The 22,921-nt window shown below is 37.3% G+C and overlaps 2 protein-coding genes across 4 annotated transcripts in view; one reads left to right on the top strand and one right to left on the bottom strand.

Annotated features, from left to right (window-relative positions):
• LOC102275589 (lysine-specific demethylase 4D) overlaps positions 1-13,370 on the bottom strand; it is a gene marked incomplete at its 3' end in the record, with an annotated part of 29,619 nt that extends 16,249 nt beyond the window's left edge. Inside the window, 2 exon segments of the mRNA XM_070383113.1 lie at positions 12,861-13,102; positions 13,248-13,370.
• CWC15 (CWC15 spliceosome associated protein homolog) lies at positions 13,288-22,324 on the top strand. Of its 3 annotated transcripts, none has more exons than XM_070384295.1 (7): positions 13,288-13,429; positions 14,749-14,887; positions 15,490-15,602; positions 16,201-16,289; positions 17,700-17,813; positions 20,712-20,830; positions 21,856-22,324. In XM_070384295.1, the coding sequence occupies exons 2-7, from the start codon at positions 14,757-14,759 to the stop codon at positions 21,983-21,985; spliced, it is 696 nt and encodes a 231-aa protein (XP_070240396.1). In that variant the 5' UTR covers positions 13,288-13,429; positions 14,749-14,756; the 3' UTR covers positions 21,986-22,324. The 3 variants fall into 3 exon arrangements, with proteins under 3 accessions (XP_070240396.1, XP_070240399.1, XP_070240397.1); XM_070384298.1 differs by lacking the exon at positions 13,288-13,429 and adding an exon at positions 13,434-13,454; XM_070384296.1 differs by lacking the exon at positions 13,288-13,429 and adding an exon at positions 13,685-13,959.
• Positions 22,325-22,921: the final 597 nt, after the last annotated feature.

Genomic DNA, 22,921 nt, shown 5'->3' with positions numbered 1-22,921 from the left:
TTATTCTCTACATTATGTCAGCTTCCCTCTGAATTCACCCTTCCAGGATGCTTTCCTTGGTTTCTATTTTTTCAGGTTAAATGCTTTCCTCATAAATCTAATTACCCTTGGCTTATATTTAAATAAGAGTTAGGCACTAGAGAGTTGGGTTTGCTATATATGACTGGTAAGATTTGCTGAGAATGTTCTAAGTAATTTCCTCTGGGAATGGGGGCAACTGACAGTGTCTGAAGGTGAGAGTATAATCAAAAGACTGTAAATTAATGCATCTATCTCATTTGAAATTGGGGCCTAGGAATTTATGGTGTCTTAATTTTTTGCTTCTGAGAAACAGTAAAAATAGATAAAATAGAATATATAGCAAAACCCTGCATTCCAACCAGCCAGAATTGACATCTTAATATTTTACCATATTTGCTTCAAGTGGTTTTTTTAAACAGCTTTATTGTGATGTAATTTACATAACAAATATTTCACCCATTTTAAGTGTACAATTGAATGATTTTTTGGGGGATATTTACAGAGCTGTGCAGCCATCATCACAATGTACTTTTAGAACATTCCCACCATTCCGCATATAAACCTCATGCCCATTTGCAGTCACAGCCTATTTCCACTCTCAGCTCCAGGCAACCACTAATCGACGTTCTGTCTTTGTAGATTAACCTATTCTGGACATTTCACATAAATGGAACATGTGATATTTTGTCTGGCTTGTTTCATTCAGCATGTTTTTGAGGTTCATTCATGTTGTAGGCATGTTTCTTCTTTTTATGGTTGAATAATATTCCATTGTTATGAATATACCATATTTTGTTTATCCATCCATCAGTTGATAACATTTGGGTTGTACTCTTTTGGCTCTTATGAATAATGCAATTATGAACATTCATATTGAGTAGACATGTTTTTATTTTTTCTTTGTATAGATACCTAGAAGTGGAATTGCTGGGTCATACAGTAACAAAGCTAGTGGAGGTGGTGGAATTCCAGATGAGCTCTTTCAAATCCTAAAACATGATGCTGTCAAAGTGCTGCACTCAATATGTCAGCAAATTTGGAAAACTCAGCAGTGGCCACAGGACTGGAAAAAGTCAGTTCTCATTCCAACTCCAAAGAATGTTCAAACTACCATAAAATTGCACTCATTGCACACGCTAGCAAAGTAATGCTCAAAATTCTCCAAGCTAGGCTTCAACAGTACGTGAACTGAGAACTTCCAATTCAAGCTGAATTTGGATGTTCAAGCTGGGTTTAGAAAAGGCAGAGGATCCAGAGATCAAATTGCCAACATCCACTGAATCATAGAAAAAGTAAGAGAATTCCAGAAAAACATCTACTTTTGCTTCATTGATTATACTAAAGCCTTTGATGGTGTGAATCACAACAAACTATGGAAAATTCTTCAAGAGATGGGAATACCAGATCACTTTACCTGTCTCCTAAGAAACCTGTATGCAGGTCAAGAAGCAGCAGTTAGAACCGGACATGGAACAACGGACTGGTTACAAATTGGGAAAAGAGTATGTCAACGCTGTATACTGTCACCCAGCTTATTGAACTTATACGCAGAGTCCATCACACAAAATTCCAGGCTGGATGGAGCACAAGCTGGAATCAAGATTGCCAGGAGAAATATCAATAATCTTAGATATGCAGACAATACCACCCTCATGGCAGAAAGTGAAGAGGAACTAAAGAGCCTCTTGATGAAAGTGAAAGAGAGTAAAAAAGCTGGCTTAAAACTCAACACTGAAAAAATGAAGATCATGGCATCTGGTCCCATCACTTCATGGCAAACAGATGGGGAAACAATAGAAACAGTGACAGACTTAATTTTCTTGGGCTCCAAAATTACAGCAGATGGTGAATACAGCCATGAAATTAAAAGACATTTGCCCCTTGGAAGGAAAGCTATGACAAAACACAGACAGCATATTAAAATGCAGAGACATTACTTTGCCAACAAAGGTCTGTATAGTCAAAGCTATTGTTTTTCCAGCAGTCATATATGGATGTGAGAGTTGCACCATAAAGCTGAGCGCCGAAGAATTGATGCTTTTGAACTGTGGTATTGGAGAAGACTCTTTTTTTTTTTTTTTTAAACTTTACAATATTGTATTAGTTCTGCCAAATATCGAAATGAATCCGCCACAGGTATACCCGCGTTCCCCATCCTCAACCCTCCACCCTCCTCCCTCCCCTCCCCTCCCTCTTGAGTGTCCCTTGGACAGCAAGGAGATCAAACCAGTCAATCCTAAAGGACATCAATCCTGAATATTCATTGGAAGGACTGATGCTGAATCTCCAATACTTTGGCCACCTAATGCAAAGAGCCAACTCATTGGAAAAGACTCTAATGCTGGGAAAGATTGAAGGCAGGAAGAGAAGGGGATGACAGAAGATGAGATGGTTGGATGGCATCACCAACTCAATGAACATGAGTTTGAGCAAGCTCTGGGGATGATGAAGGACAGGGAAGCCTGGTGTGCTGCAGTCCATGGGGTCACAAAGAGTGAGACACGACTGAGCAACTGAACAATACTAACCCTATGTTTAACATTTTGAGAAACTGCTATACCATTTTCCCAAAGTGCCTGCAACATTTTCAGTTTCCATCAACCATATGTGACAGTTCCAATTCTTCAGAATCCTCACCAACATCTCTAATTGTCCTCTTTTTTTTATAGCACTTTAGTATGACATTGTATCTCATTTTGATTTGCATTTCCTTAACAATGTATGATGCTGAGCATTTGTCACTATGCTTATTGGCCACTCATATCTTTTTTGAAGAAATTTCTATTCAAATCCCTTGCTCATATTTGCATAATTAATTGAGTTGCAAGAGATCTTTATATGTCCTAATTATAAGTTCTTTTTTAAATATATGATTTGCAAATATTTTCTCCCAGTCTGTGGTTATCTTTTCACTTTCTTAACTGCATCTTTTGAAGTGCATAAGTTTTTAATTTTGATGAATCCAAGTCATCAGTTTTCTTTATCACTTGTGCCGTTGGTGTTTAAGCTAAGAAATTATTGCCTAGCTCAAGATCATGGAGATACATTTCTGTTTTAAGAGTTTTACAGTTTTAGCTTACATTTAGGTCTATGATTAACTTTGACTTAGTGTTTGTGTATGGTGTGAGGTGAAAAAAGTGAAAGTGAGCTTGCTTAGTCGTTTCTGACTCTTTGCGACCCCATGGACTGCAGCCTACCAGGTTCCTCCATCCATGGGATTTTCCAGCCAAGAATACTGGAGAGGATCGCCATTTCCTTCTCCAAATATGGTGTGAGGTAGGGATCCAGATTCAGACTTTTAAGGATATCCATTATTCCAGCAAAATGCATTGAAAAGATTGTTCTTTCACTGTTGAAAATGTCTTGAAAGTTTTGTTGATTCTATTAAAGTTTACAGTTAGTCATTAAACTGTATATAGCTGTCCCTATACCAATGCCTTGATAGTTGAAACTTTGCAGTGAAGTTTTGAAATGGGGAAGTATGAGTTCTCCAAATTTTTTATTATTTTTCAAGACTGTTTTGGCTATTTTGGGTCTTTAGTACTTATATACCTTTTTCAGGATAAACTTTTTTTCCTGGGGAAAAAAGCCAGCAGGAATTTCAATAGGGAATGCACTGGACCCATAGAACAATTGGGGGAGTATTGACATCTTAACAACAGCATTTTCTGATCAATGAATATGGAATGTTTTTCCATTTATTTAGATCTTCTTTAACAATGTTTTATAGTTTCCAGTGTAGAAGTCTCATATCTTTTTTGTTGAATTTATTCTTAAACATTTTATTCTTTTTGATGATATTGTTAATGGAATGTTTTCTTAAATTTTCAGATCTTGCTGGTATACAGAAATCAACTGATTTATGTATACTTATCTTGTGTATCCAGAGAAGGCAATGGCACCCCACTCCAGTACTCTTGCCTGGAAAATCCCATGGACGGAGGAGCCTGGTGGGCTGCAGTCCTTGGGGTCGCTAAGAGTCATGGACACAACTGAGCGACTTCACTTTCACTTTTCACCTTCATGCGTTGGAGAAGGAAATGCAACCCACTCCAGTGTTCTTGCCTGGAGAATCCCAGCAATGGGGGAGCCTGGTGGGCTGCCGTCTATGGGGTCGCACAGAGTCGGACACGACTGGAGCGACTTAGCAGCAGCAGCAGCAGTACCAGAGCATCTTGTGTATTGTGCAATCTTGTTGAATTTATTTGTTGTAGTAGTTTAGTCATTCCCTAAGATTTTCTCTATATAAAATCAAGCTGTCAATAGTTTTCTTTCTTTCTTTTCAACTTGGATACCTTTTTATTTATTTTTCTTACCTAACTGCCTTGACTAGAATCTCCAGTGTAAGGTTGAACAGACATCCTAAAGGGTCTTCTTCCTGGTTCAAGTATTTTTAAATAGAATAAATATTTCAGATGAAGGAAATCCCTTTCAGATTTAAATCCAAAATCCTAATCTCCTTCTCCCACCCAACCCCAAAACAACAGCTATCATGAATTTGGTGCATTTTCTATCTGTGGATGTCTTTTGTGTGTGTGTGTCCAGGTGGTTCAGTGGTAAAGAATCCACCTGCCAATGCAGGAGATGCAGTAATGATCCCTCGGTCAAGGAGATTCCCTGAAGTAGGAAATGGCTACCCACTTCAGTATTCCTGCTGGAATAATCCCATGGACAAGGGAGATTGTCCATGGACAATCCATGGACAGGCTACAGTCCGTGGGATCACAAAGAGTTGGACGTGACTGAGCAACTGAGCACACATGCACATGTGTGTGTCTGCTGTGTATCCATATACAGTATTGTTTTGTGTGTTTGCTATTTTTATTTTGGATAAATGATTTTATACCAAATATACTAATTTTTGTATTTTTTAAATTCAACATTAACAGCTTCAAGATGCATTCATCTATGTACATATACAGTCTGCCATAAAAAATTTTTTAATGCATTTCTCTATTGATGAATATTCAGATTACTGTTTTTTATTATAAACAATGCTGCATTAAAAATCTTATTTGTGAGAATATATGTGAGAATTTATTGTTTAGATATTTTGGTCTTATTTATTAATGATATAGAAACTGTACTTTGTAGTTTATTAGGCAATGTCAAGTTGCTTACCTGTGGATTATCCTAATTAACACAGTCACTAGCAGAGTAGGCGAGTTTATTTCTCTGTATCCCCAGATATATTTGATAATGTCAAATTTTTAGTTGTTGGTGATTGGATTGACAAAGTAATTTATCACCTTTATATTTTTGTTAATGTTGTGTGACTCATGCTTTTTCATTGATTTATTGGCTTTTTGTGGGTTTTGACAATTACATTATATCCTTTGCCCATTTTTTCAGTGTTTTCCTTTGTAAAAGTTCTTTAAATGTTTTAAATGTTTGAGATACTAATTCTATGTCTATTGTATGATTTGAAATATCTTATCCTAGGCACCACCTCCGTTTCAATCTGTTTATTGTTTATTTTTCAGGTGTTTTCAAAATTTAAATGTAGCCTAATTTATTCCTATTTTCCATTATGGTTTGTTCCCTTAAATCTTGTTAAAGTATTCCCTATTTTGGATAACAAAGATTTTATTTTAGTTTCTCTTTTTCATATTTATTTGTTTCAACCATTTAGAACATTTTTATTGGAGGTAGGGATCTATATTGTCTCCCAAATTGCAGAATATGATTTTTTTGAGTACTATGGAAATTTTGCAAAATTGACTATAAAACTCTGGCCATAAAATAAGTTTTAACAAATGTCAAAGTAGGCAGAACATGTCCTCTAACCACAAAACAATAAAGTTAAAAATTAATATTAAAATGATAGCAAAGCTCTATATTTTGTAAAATTAAAAATAATTTCTAAATAAAATTTGTAATCATAAAGAAATAAAATACTTTAAAGTAAATGAAATCCTAAAGAAATGAATATCCTACATTTCAAATCTAGGGGGATACTAGTGATCAGTATTAAAAGGAAGATGTATAGGCTTGGTGGCTCAGATGGTAAAGCGTCTGTCTACAATGCGGGAGACCAGGGTTCGATCCCTGGGTTGGGAAGATCCCCTGGAGAAGGAAATGGCAATCCATTCCAGGACTATTGCCTGGAAAATCCCATGGACAGAGGAGCCTGGTAGGCTACAGTCCATGGGGTCACAAAGAGTCGGACACGACTGAGCGACGTCACTATAAGAAAAGAAAAAAGACTGGAAAATTAAATGAACTCAGCATCTACTGCAGAAAGTCAGAAGTATAGCAAAGAAAGTAGAATAAAGGAAATAGTAAAAATAAGACCAGAAACTGATGAAAGAGAAAACCAATATAAAGAAGATGAACAAAACCAATGCTAGTTTTTTTGTGAAAAGTCTAATAAAAACAACAAACCCCTGGTGAAAACGGTAAAGACCAGAAACAGAAGACACAAATAATCAATGTTAGGAAAGACAAAGAAGTCATCGCTATAGATGCTGCAGACATAAAAAAGAAAATAAAGACAGTAAAAACAACTTTAAGACAACATATTTTAAAATTCAGATGAAAAAATTCCTAGAAAAATATAAATAGCAAAATTGACACAAAAAGCAACAGAATGGTGAGTATATCCATAACCAGCAAGGTAACTGAAGCAGTAATCAAAACTCTTTTCCCAAAGAAAACTCTATACTCTTAAATGGCTACACCAGCAACTTTTACCAAATATTCAAAGAAGTAATTCCAATCTTAGACAAATTTTCCTGAAGAACAGAAAAAGAAAGACTATTTCCCAACAAATCTTATGATACAAACTGTATGTACATGTCTCCAACAAGACATTATGAGAAAGGAAAATAAAAGGCTAATCTCACTGATGAGCATAGATGCAAAAGTCCTAAATACAAACTGAGTAAACTGATCCCTACAGTATATTCATCATGACCAAGACGGGTTGATTCCAGGAATGAAAGGTTAGTTGATACTTAAATAAATATAATAACACACACTAAGATTAAAAAATAATCTTATTAGATGCAAAGAAGTATTTGATAAAATCTGCCATTCATTTAGCAAACTATAAATTGTAGGGAAATTTCTAATTGAATAAAGTGCATCTACCCCAAACCTTCAGTAAACATCACACTTAGTAATTAAAAGTTCAAAGTTTTCTCTTTCAAAGCAGGAAAAAAGACAAGGATGCCTGTGACCTTTTATTCAGTATATCCTGGATGTCTTATGCAATGTAAGAAAGCAGGAAAAAAAGGGAAGGGAGGAGGGGGAGAACCAAAGCTGTTGTTATTCCTAGAAATGACTTATGTAAAAAATCCAAAAGATCTATGAATGAACTATCTTAGTTAATAAAAGAGCTTAGAACAGTCTCAACTTAAACAGCAATATATAAAAACAATTATCTTTATATATACCAGCAACTAACAATTAGACAACTAAAATTTAAGAAAGATGGCATTTACAATAGCATTAAAAATTAAACAGTATCTAAGGCTAAAGCTAACAAAAATTTGCAAGACTTCTATGAAGATAATATAAATTTTACTTAAGGGAACTTAAAGAAGACTTAAATAAATGGAAAAGACATAACCTGATAATAGATTTGAAGACTCAATTTTGTAAACATCGGGTTTTAAACTTATCTACAGATTCAACATTATCCCAATCAAAATCCCAGAAGTATTTTCATAGAATAAGACAACTTAAATTTTAAAGTGCAAAAGGCAGAGAATAGCAAAGCACTCATAAAAGAAGGACAAGGTGAGAAGACTTGCTTTATCAGATTCTAAGACTCTTCTATTATACCATATACAAAAATGAATTCCTGGTAGAACTGTGAAAGGCCCAAGTATAAAATTTTCAGAAGATAATATCCGAGAATATCAATGTAATCTCAAAGTAGGGAAGAATTTTTTAACCAAGAAATACCATGCACTAAGCAAAAAGGAAAAAAAAATTAATAAATTGAAATTCCCTGGTATTAATTTTTATATGTTAAAATATACCAAAAAGCCAAATGCAATAAGCATAAATGTCTATACACATATTGTTTCTGTGTTTCAATGTTGTTAATTTGGAGTTAATTTCCTAGTGGATTTCTGTGATGCAGTAAGATGCCTATCTTTGTGTCCTTGTTAATGCTACACTACTTAAAGAATGCTTTTGATAATATTGCTACATAAAGCTCCTTGTGAAAAAGAATGAAAAAATTTATGTAAATTTTTACATAAATTTTACATAAATTTTTACATTGCTTATTTTACAATTTATGTAAAATAAGTGACAGAGAACTGTTGCCCAAAGTATTAAGAACTCACAGAGATCAATAAGAAAAAAACATTTCAACAGACTGAACAGACACCTCATAAAAGAAATCCAAATGAACAATAAACATATGAAAGGTAATTAGTACTCAAGGGAATGCAAATTAAGACCCCACTAAGATATCACTATGCACTCACCAGATGAGCTAAAATTGAAAAGTTGGACAATATCAAGTGTACAGTATCAAGTGGGGTTATGGGACAAGGAGAATTCTTATCTTGATGACGGGATTATATATATATGAAAAGTATACACATACAGCTCTGCACATTTCCAAGAATGTTCAAGGTGGCATTATTTATAATACACTGAAAACATAACCATTAAAATAAGTTATAGGATGCATTTTTATGCAGTGAAATTCTATATATCACAGCTACACATAATAGACATTAAGGAACAAAACACCAAAGAACATATATGATTCATTTATATAAAGTTAAAAAACTGGCAAGATTAAATACTATCATTTAAAGATAATACATAGGCATTTATTGAAATTTATTCAGGGACTTTATACTTGATTAAATTTTGTACATATTCATTGTTTATCAAAAAGAATGTGTATTCTCTTTTTTGGTTAAATGATTCTACATATAAATGCAATATATAAATATATGTGCATATATAAATGCAATAAGCATATATTCTACACACAATCTTCTGTGTATCAATGTTAATTTGTTAATATCTTAGATAAATATAAATGCAATATATAAATACAGATGCATATATAAATGTAATAAGCATATATTCTACACACAATCTTCTGTGTATCAATGTTAATTTGTTAATATCTTAGATATCTGTGATGCAATATGATGTCCATGTAAGTGTCCTTGTTAATGCTACACTAAAGAATACTTTTTATAATTAATATTGCTACATAAAGTTCTTTATTGTTGTTGCTTAGAATTTGCCTGGCATATCTTTTTCTAGCCTTTATTTTCTATATTTTAGTTGTTTGACTGTTTCTTAATGTTTGTTTTTAATTGTTTAATTAATAACCGACTGGCTAGCTAGTGAAGCAGCAAAGTGCTCATTAAGTAAGAGGTGATTCAACTATAATATGGTCCAGTAATCTAGTCTGGATCCTCAGCAAATTTCATCTTGAGGTTACTGCTGGGAAAGCATCTCTCTGGTATCCAAAGCATCTGCATTTAAAAACAGGATTGTGTTGATACAAAGTAAGCTTATTTTTCTACTCCTTTCACTTTTCAAAACAGGTTAGAGCAATAACTTTTTATAAAAACCAGTCATTTTCAGATTTTTTATATTACTTTATTTTTTAAATGTGATTTTTTACATTTTTGATATTATTACATTGATATTTTTATTTTTGAAATGTGATTTCTAACTTCTGACCACTAGGTTTTTTCCTTCATTTTCAAGCAAAAGTTTCACACTTTGTGGGCTGGTAACTTTGTAAATGAGAGGGTTTACTAGAATTGAGGAAGAGAAGGGAAGTTTGATTGAATTAGATCTGTGATCCAATTAGGGGTGGGCTGATTGAATTAAAATTCTGATAGTACTTATAGAGCCTGTTAATCACTTGATTTTTCATTTAGAGATTCTTTCCTAAAAACGACGTCTTTCTGGGTCTTGGTGTATCTTCACTTTAAATCTGGATTTCAGACTAGCAGAATAAAAATTACTTTTTTCTCCTTTAAAGTATAAGGACATATAAAGATTAAGGTAATAACTTTTTGCAGCAAATGTGATTTTTTTTTCCTGTTAAAACTCGTTCACTCACTCTCTCATGGATTCACTCATTCATTCATTTGGAAAACATATATGTGCACCTATTGGTGCCAGGCACTGTTTTAGGGAAGGCTGCAGGGATCTGGACCCAGAGCACAAGGGAGAGGATTAGGGTTCCCTAACAGTGAATTCCCTGGTGGCTCAGACAGTAAAAGCGTCTGTCTACAGTGTGGGAGACCCTGGGTTGGGAAGATCCCCTGGAGAAGGAAATGGCAATCCACTCCAGGACTATTGCCTGGAAAATCCCATGGACAGAGGAGCCTGGCAGGCTACAGTCCATGGGGTCGCAAAGAGTCAGACAGGACTGAGCAACTTCACTTTCACTTTCAACAGTGTGTTCACCTCTTCCAATACATGGAAAGCTCAATGTAAGGACACAGTCAAAAGCAGCTCAGTACATCTGCTGGGGAGAGATGAGGAGTCCTCTGAGAAAAAGAGCTTCTATTTTCTCAGGGAAGTCAGATGATTATCCATTCCTGGGAAACAAAATGAAGGAAAGAAGGATGGAATAGGTGTGTAGATTTGAAGAAAGGGGAATGTTGCAAATTATAATAATGCAGAGTGGGAAAACAAGCAATTAGGAGAGTGTAAGAGGATTGCTGGGTAGAATAAAGGGCTCACCTAAATTTTTGTGTAAATGGGTTTAAAATGAGGATTCTTGATTATGTATGCTTTTTGCCAGCTGAATGGGCGAATTAAGTTTTTAAGTTAATCTTACTTTATCTAATATTTTCAAGTCATTTAAATAAAAAAATTTTAGAGTTTTGGCTTTTCATTAATATTTTAAAATTATTTAAGCAAACTTTTTAGTTTCTTTTCCTTATTAATACTTTCAGACCATTTAGGCTAAAGCTTTTAATTTTGTGGGCTAATTATATTTAAGTTGGTGTTAATGAAACTACAGGGGTGGTTATACAATCATGGTTGGCGACCAAAAGATTATGTGGTTGAATGGGAGACAAATGAATCCAGGTGACTGACTTGGGGCTGATAAGTTGGAATATATTAATAAAAAACCAGGAGTGTTTTCTATATTTGTGTCAGCACCTTGCCATTTATGTCATTCCTCCACTTCATTCATTCATTCAACAGATACTTACTCAGAACCTATTATATGCCAAGCACTGTTCTATATGCAGAGGATACACCAGTGAACAAGAGAGACAAGGTTTCTGCTTTCCTGGAACTTATGTTCTAATACAGGAAGATAGACAATAATAATAAAAATATTATTAATAATAATAATTAACATTTGTTTAGCAAATATTGTTTGCTGAGGATTTTAAGCACTAGTATTAATTCACTTAATTCTTATAACATTATGAGGTGGAAACTAGAATTATTCCCATTTAATACATGAGGAAACTGAGGGCACAGAAAGGGTAAGTATCTTGCCTGAAGTTAGTTAGGAAAGGGCAGATCTAGATTTCAGAACCAAAACAGGCTGGCTATTAGGTTCCTTTCTCTTAATGACTTTGCTATGCTGCCTCTCAGACAAGAAACAAGGAAATAAACAATGAAACAATAAATTCAGAAGTGTTTAGTTAACAGGGTGATGTGATGCTATTTGTGTACTGGCAGGATGGGGGTGTAGATGTCAGGGGAAACCTGAGGAGGTCGTCTTTGAGTTGAAACTTGAAGAACGGTAATACTGAGGCACATACGACAGAGAAAAGCTAGTGCAAAGAAATCTAGTTTGTGAAACAGACACGCAGTGTTGCCTGCGGCTAGAGCTGTAGGACGATGATCAGAAGTGAAGCCAGGGAGGTAGGTAGGAACCAAACCCTAAGAACTCTCAGGTCAGGTCACATTAAGAAATTTGATTTTCATTCTAAGTGCAGTGAATTTTTATGCAGAACAGTAACATTACCTGGTTCACGATTTTAAAAGATCACTCTCACTTTTATATGCAAAGTTAACTGTAGGAGAAAAGTGGGAGCAGGAAGATCATTAGGGGACAATTACACTCAAGGTAGAAAATGATGGTGGCTTGGACTAAGGCAGTGGAATGAAATTGGGGGTATATGCTGAAAGTAGAAATTGGGAAGACTTGCAAGTAAATGAGATGAGAAAAGTGAAGGAAAAGGAATTTAAGCAGGAGCCCTGGGATTCCGGTTTGAGTAACTAGCCTGATGGTAGTAGTGTCCTTTACCGAGATGTGGCAGGTTAGGAGAGTAATTAATACCTTTGGTAAGAAAAATCAAGATTAGCAACTTGAATTTTATGAGGGAAGGGACTTTTTCTAATGCTTTGTTTCATTTAAAGTTCAAAGAAAGAGTTCTGGGGGCGTGGGTGGGGGAAGCTTTTTTCTGTTCGATGTTATGAGCTCTTTACATTTGAAACTAAGGTCGGGGGAGTTGAATTTTCATTTGTTTAACAAATATTTACTGAGCACCTACTGTGGCCAAGGATTATGTGATTAGATACCAAGTTGAACAAAAAAGGCAAACAAAATCCATGCTCCCAGAGGGCTTTTGGTGGGGGAAGGAGTTAGGACGATTGGTGATTTTTTAATTTTCCTGTTCGTTACCTTATGAAAACTTCACCTAACTCATGAGTAGCCATCTTACAATAGTAACTGCGTCTAGGGCTCCTGGCAGTTGGGCCACCGTTCTAAACGTTCAATGTCGGTTAGTATATAAATGAATCTCGATAAATAGTGACACCTCCCCTCCCACTAGAACTTAGGCTTTTTTAAAAAGTAAAAATTTTAACGAACATTACGAATACAACCTTCGTTGTGAAGACTAATATTTTTGCAGGAATGGTACCTTTATAAAGATCGTGGTTGCCCCCGTACATATTTGTTCTTTCTTCATATCCAATTAAATGCAAATACTACTTTCCGTAGCCCAACTCTCTAGGCTTGTTGGGTCTAGCTCAGGAGAAAGGAAGCAGGAGCCGTTGGATTTAAACAGTTTGGTGTAATCCTTTTCTATGCTCTCTCGCTAGCCGGGGACTTGGTGTCGGCTACCCGGGGCTCTCCGTTCACGCAGTACCGGAATGAAGGAATCTGGGAGGGGGTCGGAAAAGGAAAAGACGGAAGAGACATTAATTGGCTCCCGAAGCTACAAAACGACGTTCAGGGTCTACTCTAAAGCACTGATTTCAAACGCCCGCCCCCTGGGCTGTTTCAGCCCCGCCCCTTGGGTCGTCACTTCGACTTCCATCTTGGTCTCCGCTGATTGGTCCTTGTGTCCGCGGGCGGCTGAAGAGCTTGGGGTTTGCTTCCGGGTCTTGGGCTCTTTTTTTGGCCGCGGGTGCAGAGGTTTCTGGGAGCGGAGAGTCATGATGGCGTCTGTATGATCCCCGGAGGTAGCGGCGTCGGAGTTCGGCCAAAGTGAGCGGCAAGAGGAAAGCACACTGTGGGTTGGACCGTAAGGGGCAGTTGGCGGCGGAGGCAGAGAACCCGGTGTGGGCCCTGGAGGCGCCAGAGTTCCAGACGAGGAAAGTCGAGTGTGGGTGGGACCGGAAAGGGGCAGTTGGGGGCGGAGGCAGAGAATCCAGTGCGGACCGAGCGGGCCCCAGAGGGGCCGGACGGGGAAAGCGGCCTGTGGGCGGTGCCGGAAAGGGCAGCTAGGGGCGGAGTCAGCTAACCCGGTTTAGGCCGCGGAGGCCCGGGACTGTCGGTGGGGAGAGCCGGCTGTCAGTGGGGCCGGAAGGGGCAGCTGGGGCGGAGTCAGAGAGCCCGTAAAGGCGGAGGAGGCGGCGGAGTTGCGCGCTAGTGGTGGGGCCCCGCGCCTAAAGAGCGTGTCCGTGGTCTCCGGCCGGCCGCCGAGAGCGCAGCGCCAAGGCATCTTTGCAGAGGGCCACCCCTCGCCCCCTGGGATAGGGGTGAAGAGTCAGCGAGTTCCTTGTGACAGCCCGGAGGTGAACTCCCCGCCCCAGGGATGACTATCTTTGGAGGGAGGCGGCGGTGCTCCCCAGCGGCCTGCAACGCTGTTTCTGTGTCTCTCTGGATACATCGCTCTCCCTTTTTTTTTTTTCCCGGAAAATCTAGAGAAGTATATCATTTCCCCCAGTTTCCCCGACACTTGCTTTTCTGACGCTTGAGGATGTTGCAGTAACCACAAACGGGTCCCTAATTTTTGGTTATTAGCGTCCTTTGAGGGTGGGCTCTTGTGTTTCCAGCATTTCTTAAATTGTAACTTGGAAAAGATCTGATTTATATTATGTTGGCTGCTGCTGGAGGAAATTTGATCAACAAAAGATTGTTGGAGATATAGGCCTATGTAACTGTCACTGAAGTTTAACACTTTTTTTCCTAGAACACTCAGTAACTTTGTCGGTGATTTTTTTTTTTTTTTAAGATGTCTTTGCTTTTGTAGTTGTTAGCCTGTTCTGCTGTGTGAGGTTTAGATGAAATGAGAGTAAGGAGTCTGGTGGCATGAGGTTGAGTGGAGATGTTTAAAACTCAGACATGGCTGTACTGTATTTTACAAGGGTTTTGATGTGTCAAGTCTCCTGATTTAATAACCTTTTGAGGAATATCCCCATTTCACAGATGACAGAAACTTAAACTTGGTGGATTGCCAGGGGTCACTGATGTTTGAGGGAATGAGCTAGGGACATTATTTCACAAGGATGGATATAGATTAATGCTTTTCAAAATGAGAGTTTGTCATATTGAAAATAACTTGGCACTGTTTTTCTTCAAAGCATAAAAGATGACAACAGCAGCTCGGCCAACTTTTGAACCTGCAAGAGGTGGAAGAGGAAAAGGTGAGGGTGATTTGAGCCAGCTCTCAAAGCAGTATTCAAGCAGAGACCTACCCTCTCATACAAAGATAAAATATAGGTAATGAAGCCTTTTATTTTTTGTTTCACAAGCAAGACCAAATCTGTTAAACGATGTGGTCATGAGATAGCGTGTTTGGGTTATTATCACTCAAGTTATCTATTTTCATAGGAGTAGAATGTAGTAGTGTTTCTGACACCCAAAATTATGCTCCATGATTTTAAGATGCTACCAGATATTCCTTAGGCAGAAATTCCAGTTAACCAGGAATTTCTATATGTTGATTGAACAATGACTAATAATATATTCTCTCAGGAGGAACAAGCACTATCAATACTGATCAGTATGAGATTAAAAGTGTTGCTGTAACAAGCCCTGAGTTAGCATACTAACAAAAAGTAAAGGCGTTTTGATCAACCTGCTGCCTTACTATGGGAAAGTATGTTGATTTAGTTTGAGGTTCTTAAAGGTTGTTGATTCAGTTTGAGGTTTTTGACATCACAGGATGCCTCTTAGTAACCTTCGGATAATGATTTTGTTGGTTCCCCGTGGAGTTTGCTGCTTTAGGGACTCAGGATGAAGTTGCGTTTCTTGAATTGTCTTCCATTACCACAGCGGTGTGTTTTTAGAAGTGACTTTGCCTCGTCTTGTTTCTACTTTAGACAGACCACTCAGGATGCCCCTGAAGAGGTTCGAAACCGTGACTTCAGGAGAGAGTTGGAGGAGAGAGAGAGAGCTGCTGCAAGAGAAAAAAACAGAGATCGGCCAACCCGAGGTACCAATACTATCTTAGACATCTCTCTCGTAACATTGTGTTGACAGTAGTTTTTCTTTCATGTGGTAATAGGAATGGATTATCATTTTTGTTTGTTTGCTTTTAAATGTGCGGTGAAAGCTATAGCAGTTTCTTTAAAGATTGGATTGGATTGATTGGATTAGATTACATTGGATTGGATTAGAGATGATAATGAAATTGATACCAATTTCATCTTTTTATGTTTCTGTTTTAGAAAGAGCTAGGGGATATTTAGCAACTGTTATTTCAATTCAGATTAAGGAGGTTTTGACTGTTTACAGCAGCCAGACTTTTGAAGGCCCCATGGTTTCTGTCTTTGAAATCCTTCCATTTTTATTTCTAGCATGTGTAAACTATATCCTAAATTTCCTGAGGCTACAGTTCCCATACTAAAATCAATACTTTTGTTAACTCATTCAGCAAATATTTGTCAAGGACTTATTTGCCTGCCACTGCTGTTATAATCTTTACTGTCATGTTTAAGACCTAAAAGCTCTTTGTGCCCCCAAGTCCCTAAAATGTTACAGGAAATGCAGGATTTGATTCAGTGAGTTAACTAATGTTTGTTTTCTCCCAGAACATACAACCTCCTCTTCAGTGTCAAAGAAGCCTCGACTGGACCAGATTCCTGCTGCCAACCTTGATGCAGATGATCCACTAACAGATGTATGTTTATTTCTTCCTCTTATCTCCATGTAGTAATTTACTTACCATTTTTCTGGAATACTTTTTTTATTCTTTTAGCTTTAAGAAGCAATTTGTATTTACGTACTGTTACTCAGTTACAACTCTGACTTCAGTGCTAAACTTTATAGTCTATTTTAAAACAAAGAAGGCATTATCTTGGTAATCACATTTCAAGTTTGATCTCTGGAGAGCCAAAAAGGTGTGCTTCCCTAAAAAATAATTCCTGGTATTAAACCATGGAAATTGGCTAGCTCTACCTCTTCAGACTGGGCTCTTCATCAATAGCATCCCCTCCAGTGAACGTAGGGACCTTTCCGTATTCTCAACCAGTGATGCCCCTTCCACATGTTCAGTGAGCATAATGGCTCCCTCTGTGTTTAGGGAGACATGTGATCTAAGTGGAAGGCTTTTAAGGATTGGCACTTTCATTAACATTCAAATTTAGGTCCCACTAAGTTTGCAGTTTTCTATGTACAGGGAAAAGTCTTCAAGGGTAGCATCTAATTAAGCATAGCATAGCACAGCATAGCAAGCTAGCAAGTGACTGATCAGATCAGATCAGTTGTTCAGTCGTGTCCAACTCTTTTCGACCCCATGAATCGAAGCACGCCAGGCCTCCCTGTCCATCACCAACTCCCAGAGATCACTCAGACTCACGTCCATCGAGTCAGTGATGCCATCTAGCTGTCTCATCCTCTGTCGTCCCCTTCTCTTCCTGCCCCCAATCCCTCCCAGCATCAGAGTCTTTTCCAATGAGTCAACTCTTCGCATGAGGTGGCCAAAGTACTGGAGTTGCAGCTTTAGCATCATTCCTTCCAAAGAAATCCCAGGGCTGATCTCCTTCAGAATGAACTATATGTTAGTAATTCTAGAATTGATTGACTAAATTAAAAATTAACATAGTAATTCATATAAGGAACTCAGTTTTAAGTGAGATTTAATGGTTATTCATTTGAAATTATTTTACTCTGAGAATTTAACACCCTTTTTTGTACTTTAAATTATCCTGATTTCCTAGTTGTTTTGAGCAATATAAAACTATTTTGATCCTCAAAGTATGTAGTTAGTGTGTGTCAGTATAAAGTGTTCTTTTTCTAGTTTTACAAATATTTTCGTATGTAAATTCTTGTTCATGTAAATTTGAAAGATACTATTTGCTGCTATAATGTTTAAAATATATTTAAAAATACATTTTAGTAAGTAGTCATAAGCTACTTGTGAGGTTTTATTTTACTTTTTGTTTGGTTGCTGATTCTAATTGTATTTAGCTACATTTATCTTTCCCAGGGAAAATTCCTGCTCCAAAGATTCGATAAGTGCCATTTTTATGGAAAACATACGACTTATGCCTTATGTCTAACCTCCTGGGCCATCACCATTCTTTTTTAGGAGGAAGATGAAGATGAAGATTTTGAAGAGGAGAGTGATGATGACGATACTGCAGCTCTTCTTGCCGAGCTGGAAAAAATTAAAAAAGAAAGAGCTGAAGAGCAGGCCAGGAAGGTAAAACCAACATATTAAATGTTTTTGCATCTTCTTTACTACATAAACTATAGCAGAAATGTTTTTTAATTTAAGTAGTAGCACCTTATATTAGAAATCATCCTTGCCAGGTCTAGATATTACAGCACCTGTAGGTCTATAAATCTGGTAAATTCAGTGACATCCTAAGTCTCCTGCTGCTGCTGCTAAGTCACTTCATTCGTGTCCGACTCTGTGCGACCCCAGAGACAGCAGCCCACCAGGCTCCCCCGTCCCTGGGATTCTCCAGGCAAGAACACTGGAATGGGTTGCCATTTCCTTCTCCAATGCATGAAGGTGAAAAGTGAAAGTGAAGTTGCTCAGTCATGTACGACTCCTCGAGGACCCCATGGACTGCAGCCTACCAGGCTCCTCCGTCCATGGGATTTTCCAGGCAAGAGTACTGGAGTGGGGTGCCATCACCTTCTCCCCTAAGTCTCCTAGTTATGTTAAAAATTCTTTTGAAATGGTTCAAATATGAGTGGGGTGCCATCACCTTCTCCCCTAAGTCTCCTAGTTCTGTTAAAAATTCTTTTGAGATGGTTCACACATGCTTTAGGCCTAATCATTAAATTTATTTGTGAAAAATAAATGAGTTATTTATTTAGTCAATGTCTGTTAAGTGTCAGAAGAATCAAAGATGACTAGATGTAGTCATTACCTAGGAAGAACCCACAGATATAATGAAGCCATCTTTACCTCTGTCCTTGTCTTCTGCCCCAGCCTTCTTTCCAGGTACTTGCTGAGGCTATCTGTCAATAAATTTTATGTAACCTAGCTTTTCTGAGTCCCCACTCCATTTGGAAGGAAAGAATGTCTAACTCAAAAACAGATAATTAAATAGGATCCATGGTATGTACCTTTATTGCATAATTACCCATAGTAGTAACAATAGTAGTATTACCCATAGTAGTAACAAATCTTTAGAAAGATTACTCTGGCCAAAGTGTGGAGAATGCAAGAAAGAACTCATTAGAGGGCTGTATCAATAATCCTCATATCCTGTTCCGAGATTCTTGCATGCTATCAGGGAGATAAAATTGACCAAAGAAGAGTGACCAATTAGCTATGACAGTTCCTGGGTCTGTGTGAGTGCCATGCACTAATTCAGGGAACACAGAAGGATGGGCATGTTTCAGTGGAGAGAAAAGAAATGATGAGTTATATTTTGAACATGTTGAATTTCGCACACTCTGAGACCCTCAAGTAGATATATGTGCCTCCACTTTCAACCAGAATAGAGCACATTTTTTTTTTTTATTAAGTGGGCTTCTGTGTAAGATTTTATTTGAACCAAGAATTGTTCTGTTTAAAAAAAGGAAAAAGACTGATGTAGGTTAATGCTTGGAACCTAGGGAGGTAGAATTCATGTGGGTCAGAAGGGCCAGGGAAGAATTGAGGAAAGAGGTAGAATTGGGGATAGGCTTTGAAGACAGCTAGAATTCAGATTGGAAGAATAAAAACATTAAAGATACAATTCGTGTCAAAATTTGGTATAGGATAGCAAAACTCCAGTAGAACTATCAGACCATTCTTACATCTGCACACCACAAGAGGGCAGTTATTCTATTCCAAATTCTTTTGGGCTTCCTAACAGCTATGGATATAGAAAGAGACAATTAAATGCATTTGGAGCATAAACGTATCAGACAGAAATTCTTGGCAATTTTGCAAGATCCATCTGATTTCTTTGTACAAACATGTGTTGGTGTTTTTTGGAGTCAGAATGACAGTTTTGTACCTATTTCCTTGTCTCGCTTTCTAGTGCCACCTCTAGTGGCTGAGGTGTTTGAAAACATTTTCAAGGGGGGGGAAACTTCCTATAAAGGACTGCTGCTGCTACTGCTTACATGTCGGACTCTGTGTGACCCCATAGACGGCAGCCCACCAGGCTCCCCCGTCCCTGGGATTCTCCAGGCAAGAACACTGGAGTGGGTTGCCATTTCCTCCTCCGATGCATGAAAGTGAAAAGTGAAGGTGAAGTTGCTCAGTCGTATCCGACCCTTAGTGACCCCATGGGCTGCAGCCTACCAGGCTCCTCCGTCCATGGGATTTTCCAGGCAAGAGACTAGATAATAACTATATTAGGCTTGTAGACCACATAGCCTCTGTTGCAACTTTTCAACTCAGCTGATTGTAGGATAAGCAGCCATAGGAAACATAAATAAATGAATGAGACTGTTCCAGTAAAATTTATTTACAAAACAAGACGGTTGGATTTGAGTAAACCACAGGCTGTCCATCCTGTATACCTGTGGTCATGAAACCATGCACCTGGTACTTGAGTCTGGAAAGAGTCGGCACCTTTTTTCCCCAGTGCTCTGTGTGGCAGTCAACCAGTAACTCTAAAGGAAATAATAGGAAACTGCTCTTGGTTAATAATAACTTGTCACCAGTCCTAGAGATGCTAGTTTACATTGTTATTGAGTCAAAAGATTATTTGTAATCTGCTGTATTAACCCTTCTTTAGAAATTGAGATAAATTGCTTTGCCTAATGTGTCTTTTTGATGTTTAAACATGTTCTTAAATGATTAGAATGTTTAGTGATATACTCTCTTAAGCAATTACGTAATTTTGTATGTAATTCAAGAAAGAAAATATGTTTAAATAAATATGCAACCCAAGAATTTCAGAGTCAGAAAGAGACTAATGAGTGATAACAAACATGAAATATTTATAATGAAAGTCCCAAATTATTTCAGTAGGACTTTTTTGGTATATCTTTAAAAACAAAAGCAATGCTATCTTGATGCTTATCCCATCTCCCTCTAAAAATCCTAACAGTCTTTTAAAATATGAGTTATGATAATAAGATTGACGCCAGAGTTAATATAAGTAAATGAATCTTTTCCTTATAAATCTTCCCATATTATTGATAGGAACAAGAACAAAAGGCTGAAGAAGAAAGGATTCGTATGGAAAACATTCTGAGTGGAAACCCTCTTCTTAATCTCACTGGCCCATCCCAGCCTCAGGCCAACTTCAAAGTTAAAAGAAGGTATTGTACAGTAAATAAGTTTGGGATTTTATATATATGTATACAGTACAGATTATATATAAATACAAGTTGTATGTGTAGTTTTCTGGTTGTATTAAACTATATGGTGGTTCTACCTTGTTTGGTACAGATAGAAATGTTTGGAGGTTGAAACATCTCTTAATATGCAGATCATGTTTGACCTAGCTCTGCTCAGCTTTTCACATTTCTCTGCACTGCACCAGTGATGACTTAAAACACTTTTCAAAGATGCCCATGTTCTTTGCTGATTTTCCATGTGCAGTTTCCTCTGACGTGCATACATCCACACTCCCACACATTGTGTAGCCTTTCATTTGATACATACTTATGAGAACTCATATATTGCATGTATGAGTTTGTGTTGTATATGCTAGATGATATTTTGAAATAATAGTCTTTATTTTCTCTAAAACATATGTTTAAGCCCATCCTGGGCTGCCTGTTTGTTTTTTTTTTTAAGTTTATACATTATGAAAGCCAACCAAGAGAATCTTAACTAGAGTTCTGCCCTAAGCTCTTCAGCTGCTCTTTCCTTGTGGTTAATGTAGCTGTGGGCCAACATATGAGCCTTAATTATTATACCCTAATAATTTCTTCTTTTGTCCCTACATTGTTAAATGGTTACAGAGTATATATAAAATCCTTAAAACCACATAATCTAACTATAGTGACTTGCCCAGTTATCCTTGAGACCTGTTCATACTAATCAGGGTAATGCCAGGTTGCTGCATCTTTGTTTTAGACCTGAAAACATTAAATATTTATGCAACTTCTGCTTTTTTAACTCAAAGTTTCTTATACTGGAAGAATAAGAATGTTGTGTGTATTCTAAAATAGGGATTACTCTTCCTGTTAAAAAAGCAAGCCAACCGCCTCTTAAAAATTACTTATTCTTTTGGGTATAATTGCAGCATCAAATGATGTGCATGTTGAGCATGAGGAAGCTTTGCAGTTCACATAATGTTTTTAGCTCTTGATACAGGTATTCTATTTTTTTCTTTCAGGTGGGATGATGACGTTGTTTTCAAGAACTGTGCAAAAGGTGTAGATGATCAGAAGAAAGACAAAAGATTTGTAAATGATACGCTTCGATCTGAATTTCACAAAAAGTTCATGGAGAAATACATTAAATAGTACAGTTTTATGTGCTGAATTGAAGGCTATAAAATGTAAACGATCTGACTTCATTTTGATTTATTTTTCTCTCCCACCCCTATCTGAATTGTGTATAGGCTTCCCTAATTTTTAGTTCCAAAGTATCTTTTCCTTTATTGATTAATTACTTGATAAGGACTTGGGAATTGGTTTAACCCAGTTTCCATCTCAATATTTCCAGTCATGTGTTTTCTCTTAAATATAGGAAAAGAAACCTTGTAATAAATATTTTTAATAATCCAAATAGCCAAATCTGTGTCCCCAACTTGTTTGTTGAAATGTATGCAGCTAGTAAAACATTGCATATTTTCTTCTGTGTGTTGTATTTCTTTGTAAACTTTTTCTCCTCATATCTCAAGTCAGTTAATTCATGATATCTCCTATCTTTTGAAAAGTGTGATGAAAGATTAAAGGGATTCCATTTTGGACCACTGTGTTGGTACAGAGGAGTGTTGTCAAGCAGAAAGCACCCTGAGTGCGTGTGTGAGGGAGCATGGGGCCCCTCTCACTTTGGGATTGCCCCTTCTTTTCTCTCAGCCCCAGGTAAGAAAGAGCTTCTTAAGTGTGCCCAGGAAGCATGTGGCATTCACCTGTGTTGTGGATTCGCAGCTGCCATGTTTCTCTTGAGGGAGAGCGAGTTTGCACACTGATACTCACTAGATGCAAAGCCTGGGAGAGTTTAACATCAAACAATATATGGAATAAAACTTTTGGAAATACGAGGATATGGATACAGGAAGTGGAAGTGTTTACACAGCTGGGAAATGAAGTTTTCCTAAACCTTGGCTAGGATTTTTAAGGTTATCATTTTGATAGAAAATGTAAGACTGGGAATTGAATCTTTTACAGATAGAGACCCATTCATAGGATTCCTCTATTGTAAATGATGTTGAGCTTGGTAGGGTTAGAGGTAAA

The sequence above is a fragment of the Bos mutus genome, chromosome 15 (genome assembly GCF_027580195.1).
Source record: "Bos mutus isolate GX-2022 chromosome 15, NWIPB_WYAK_1.1, whole genome shotgun sequence".
Lineage (NCBI taxonomy): Eukaryota > Metazoa > Chordata > Mammalia > Artiodactyla > Bovidae > Bos > Bos mutus.
Note: the sequence above shows the minus strand (reverse complement) of the source record. Positions and strands in the feature narration are given on the sequence as shown.

Excerpts from the sequence above, each read along its gene's own strand:
- CWC15 (XM_070384295.1), top strand. The coding sequence starts at position 14,757 with ATGACAACAGCAGCTCGGCCAACTTTTGAACCTGCAAGAGGTGGAAGA. Across the intron at positions 14,888-15,489 it reads CATACAAAGATAAAATATAG|ACAGACCACTCAGGATGCCC; the intron begins GTAATGAAGCCT and ends TTTCTACTTTAG. Across the intron at positions 16,290-17,699 it reads CAGATGATCCACTAACAGAT|GAGGAAGATGAAGATGAAGA; the intron begins GTATGTTTATTT and ends ATTCTTTTTTAG.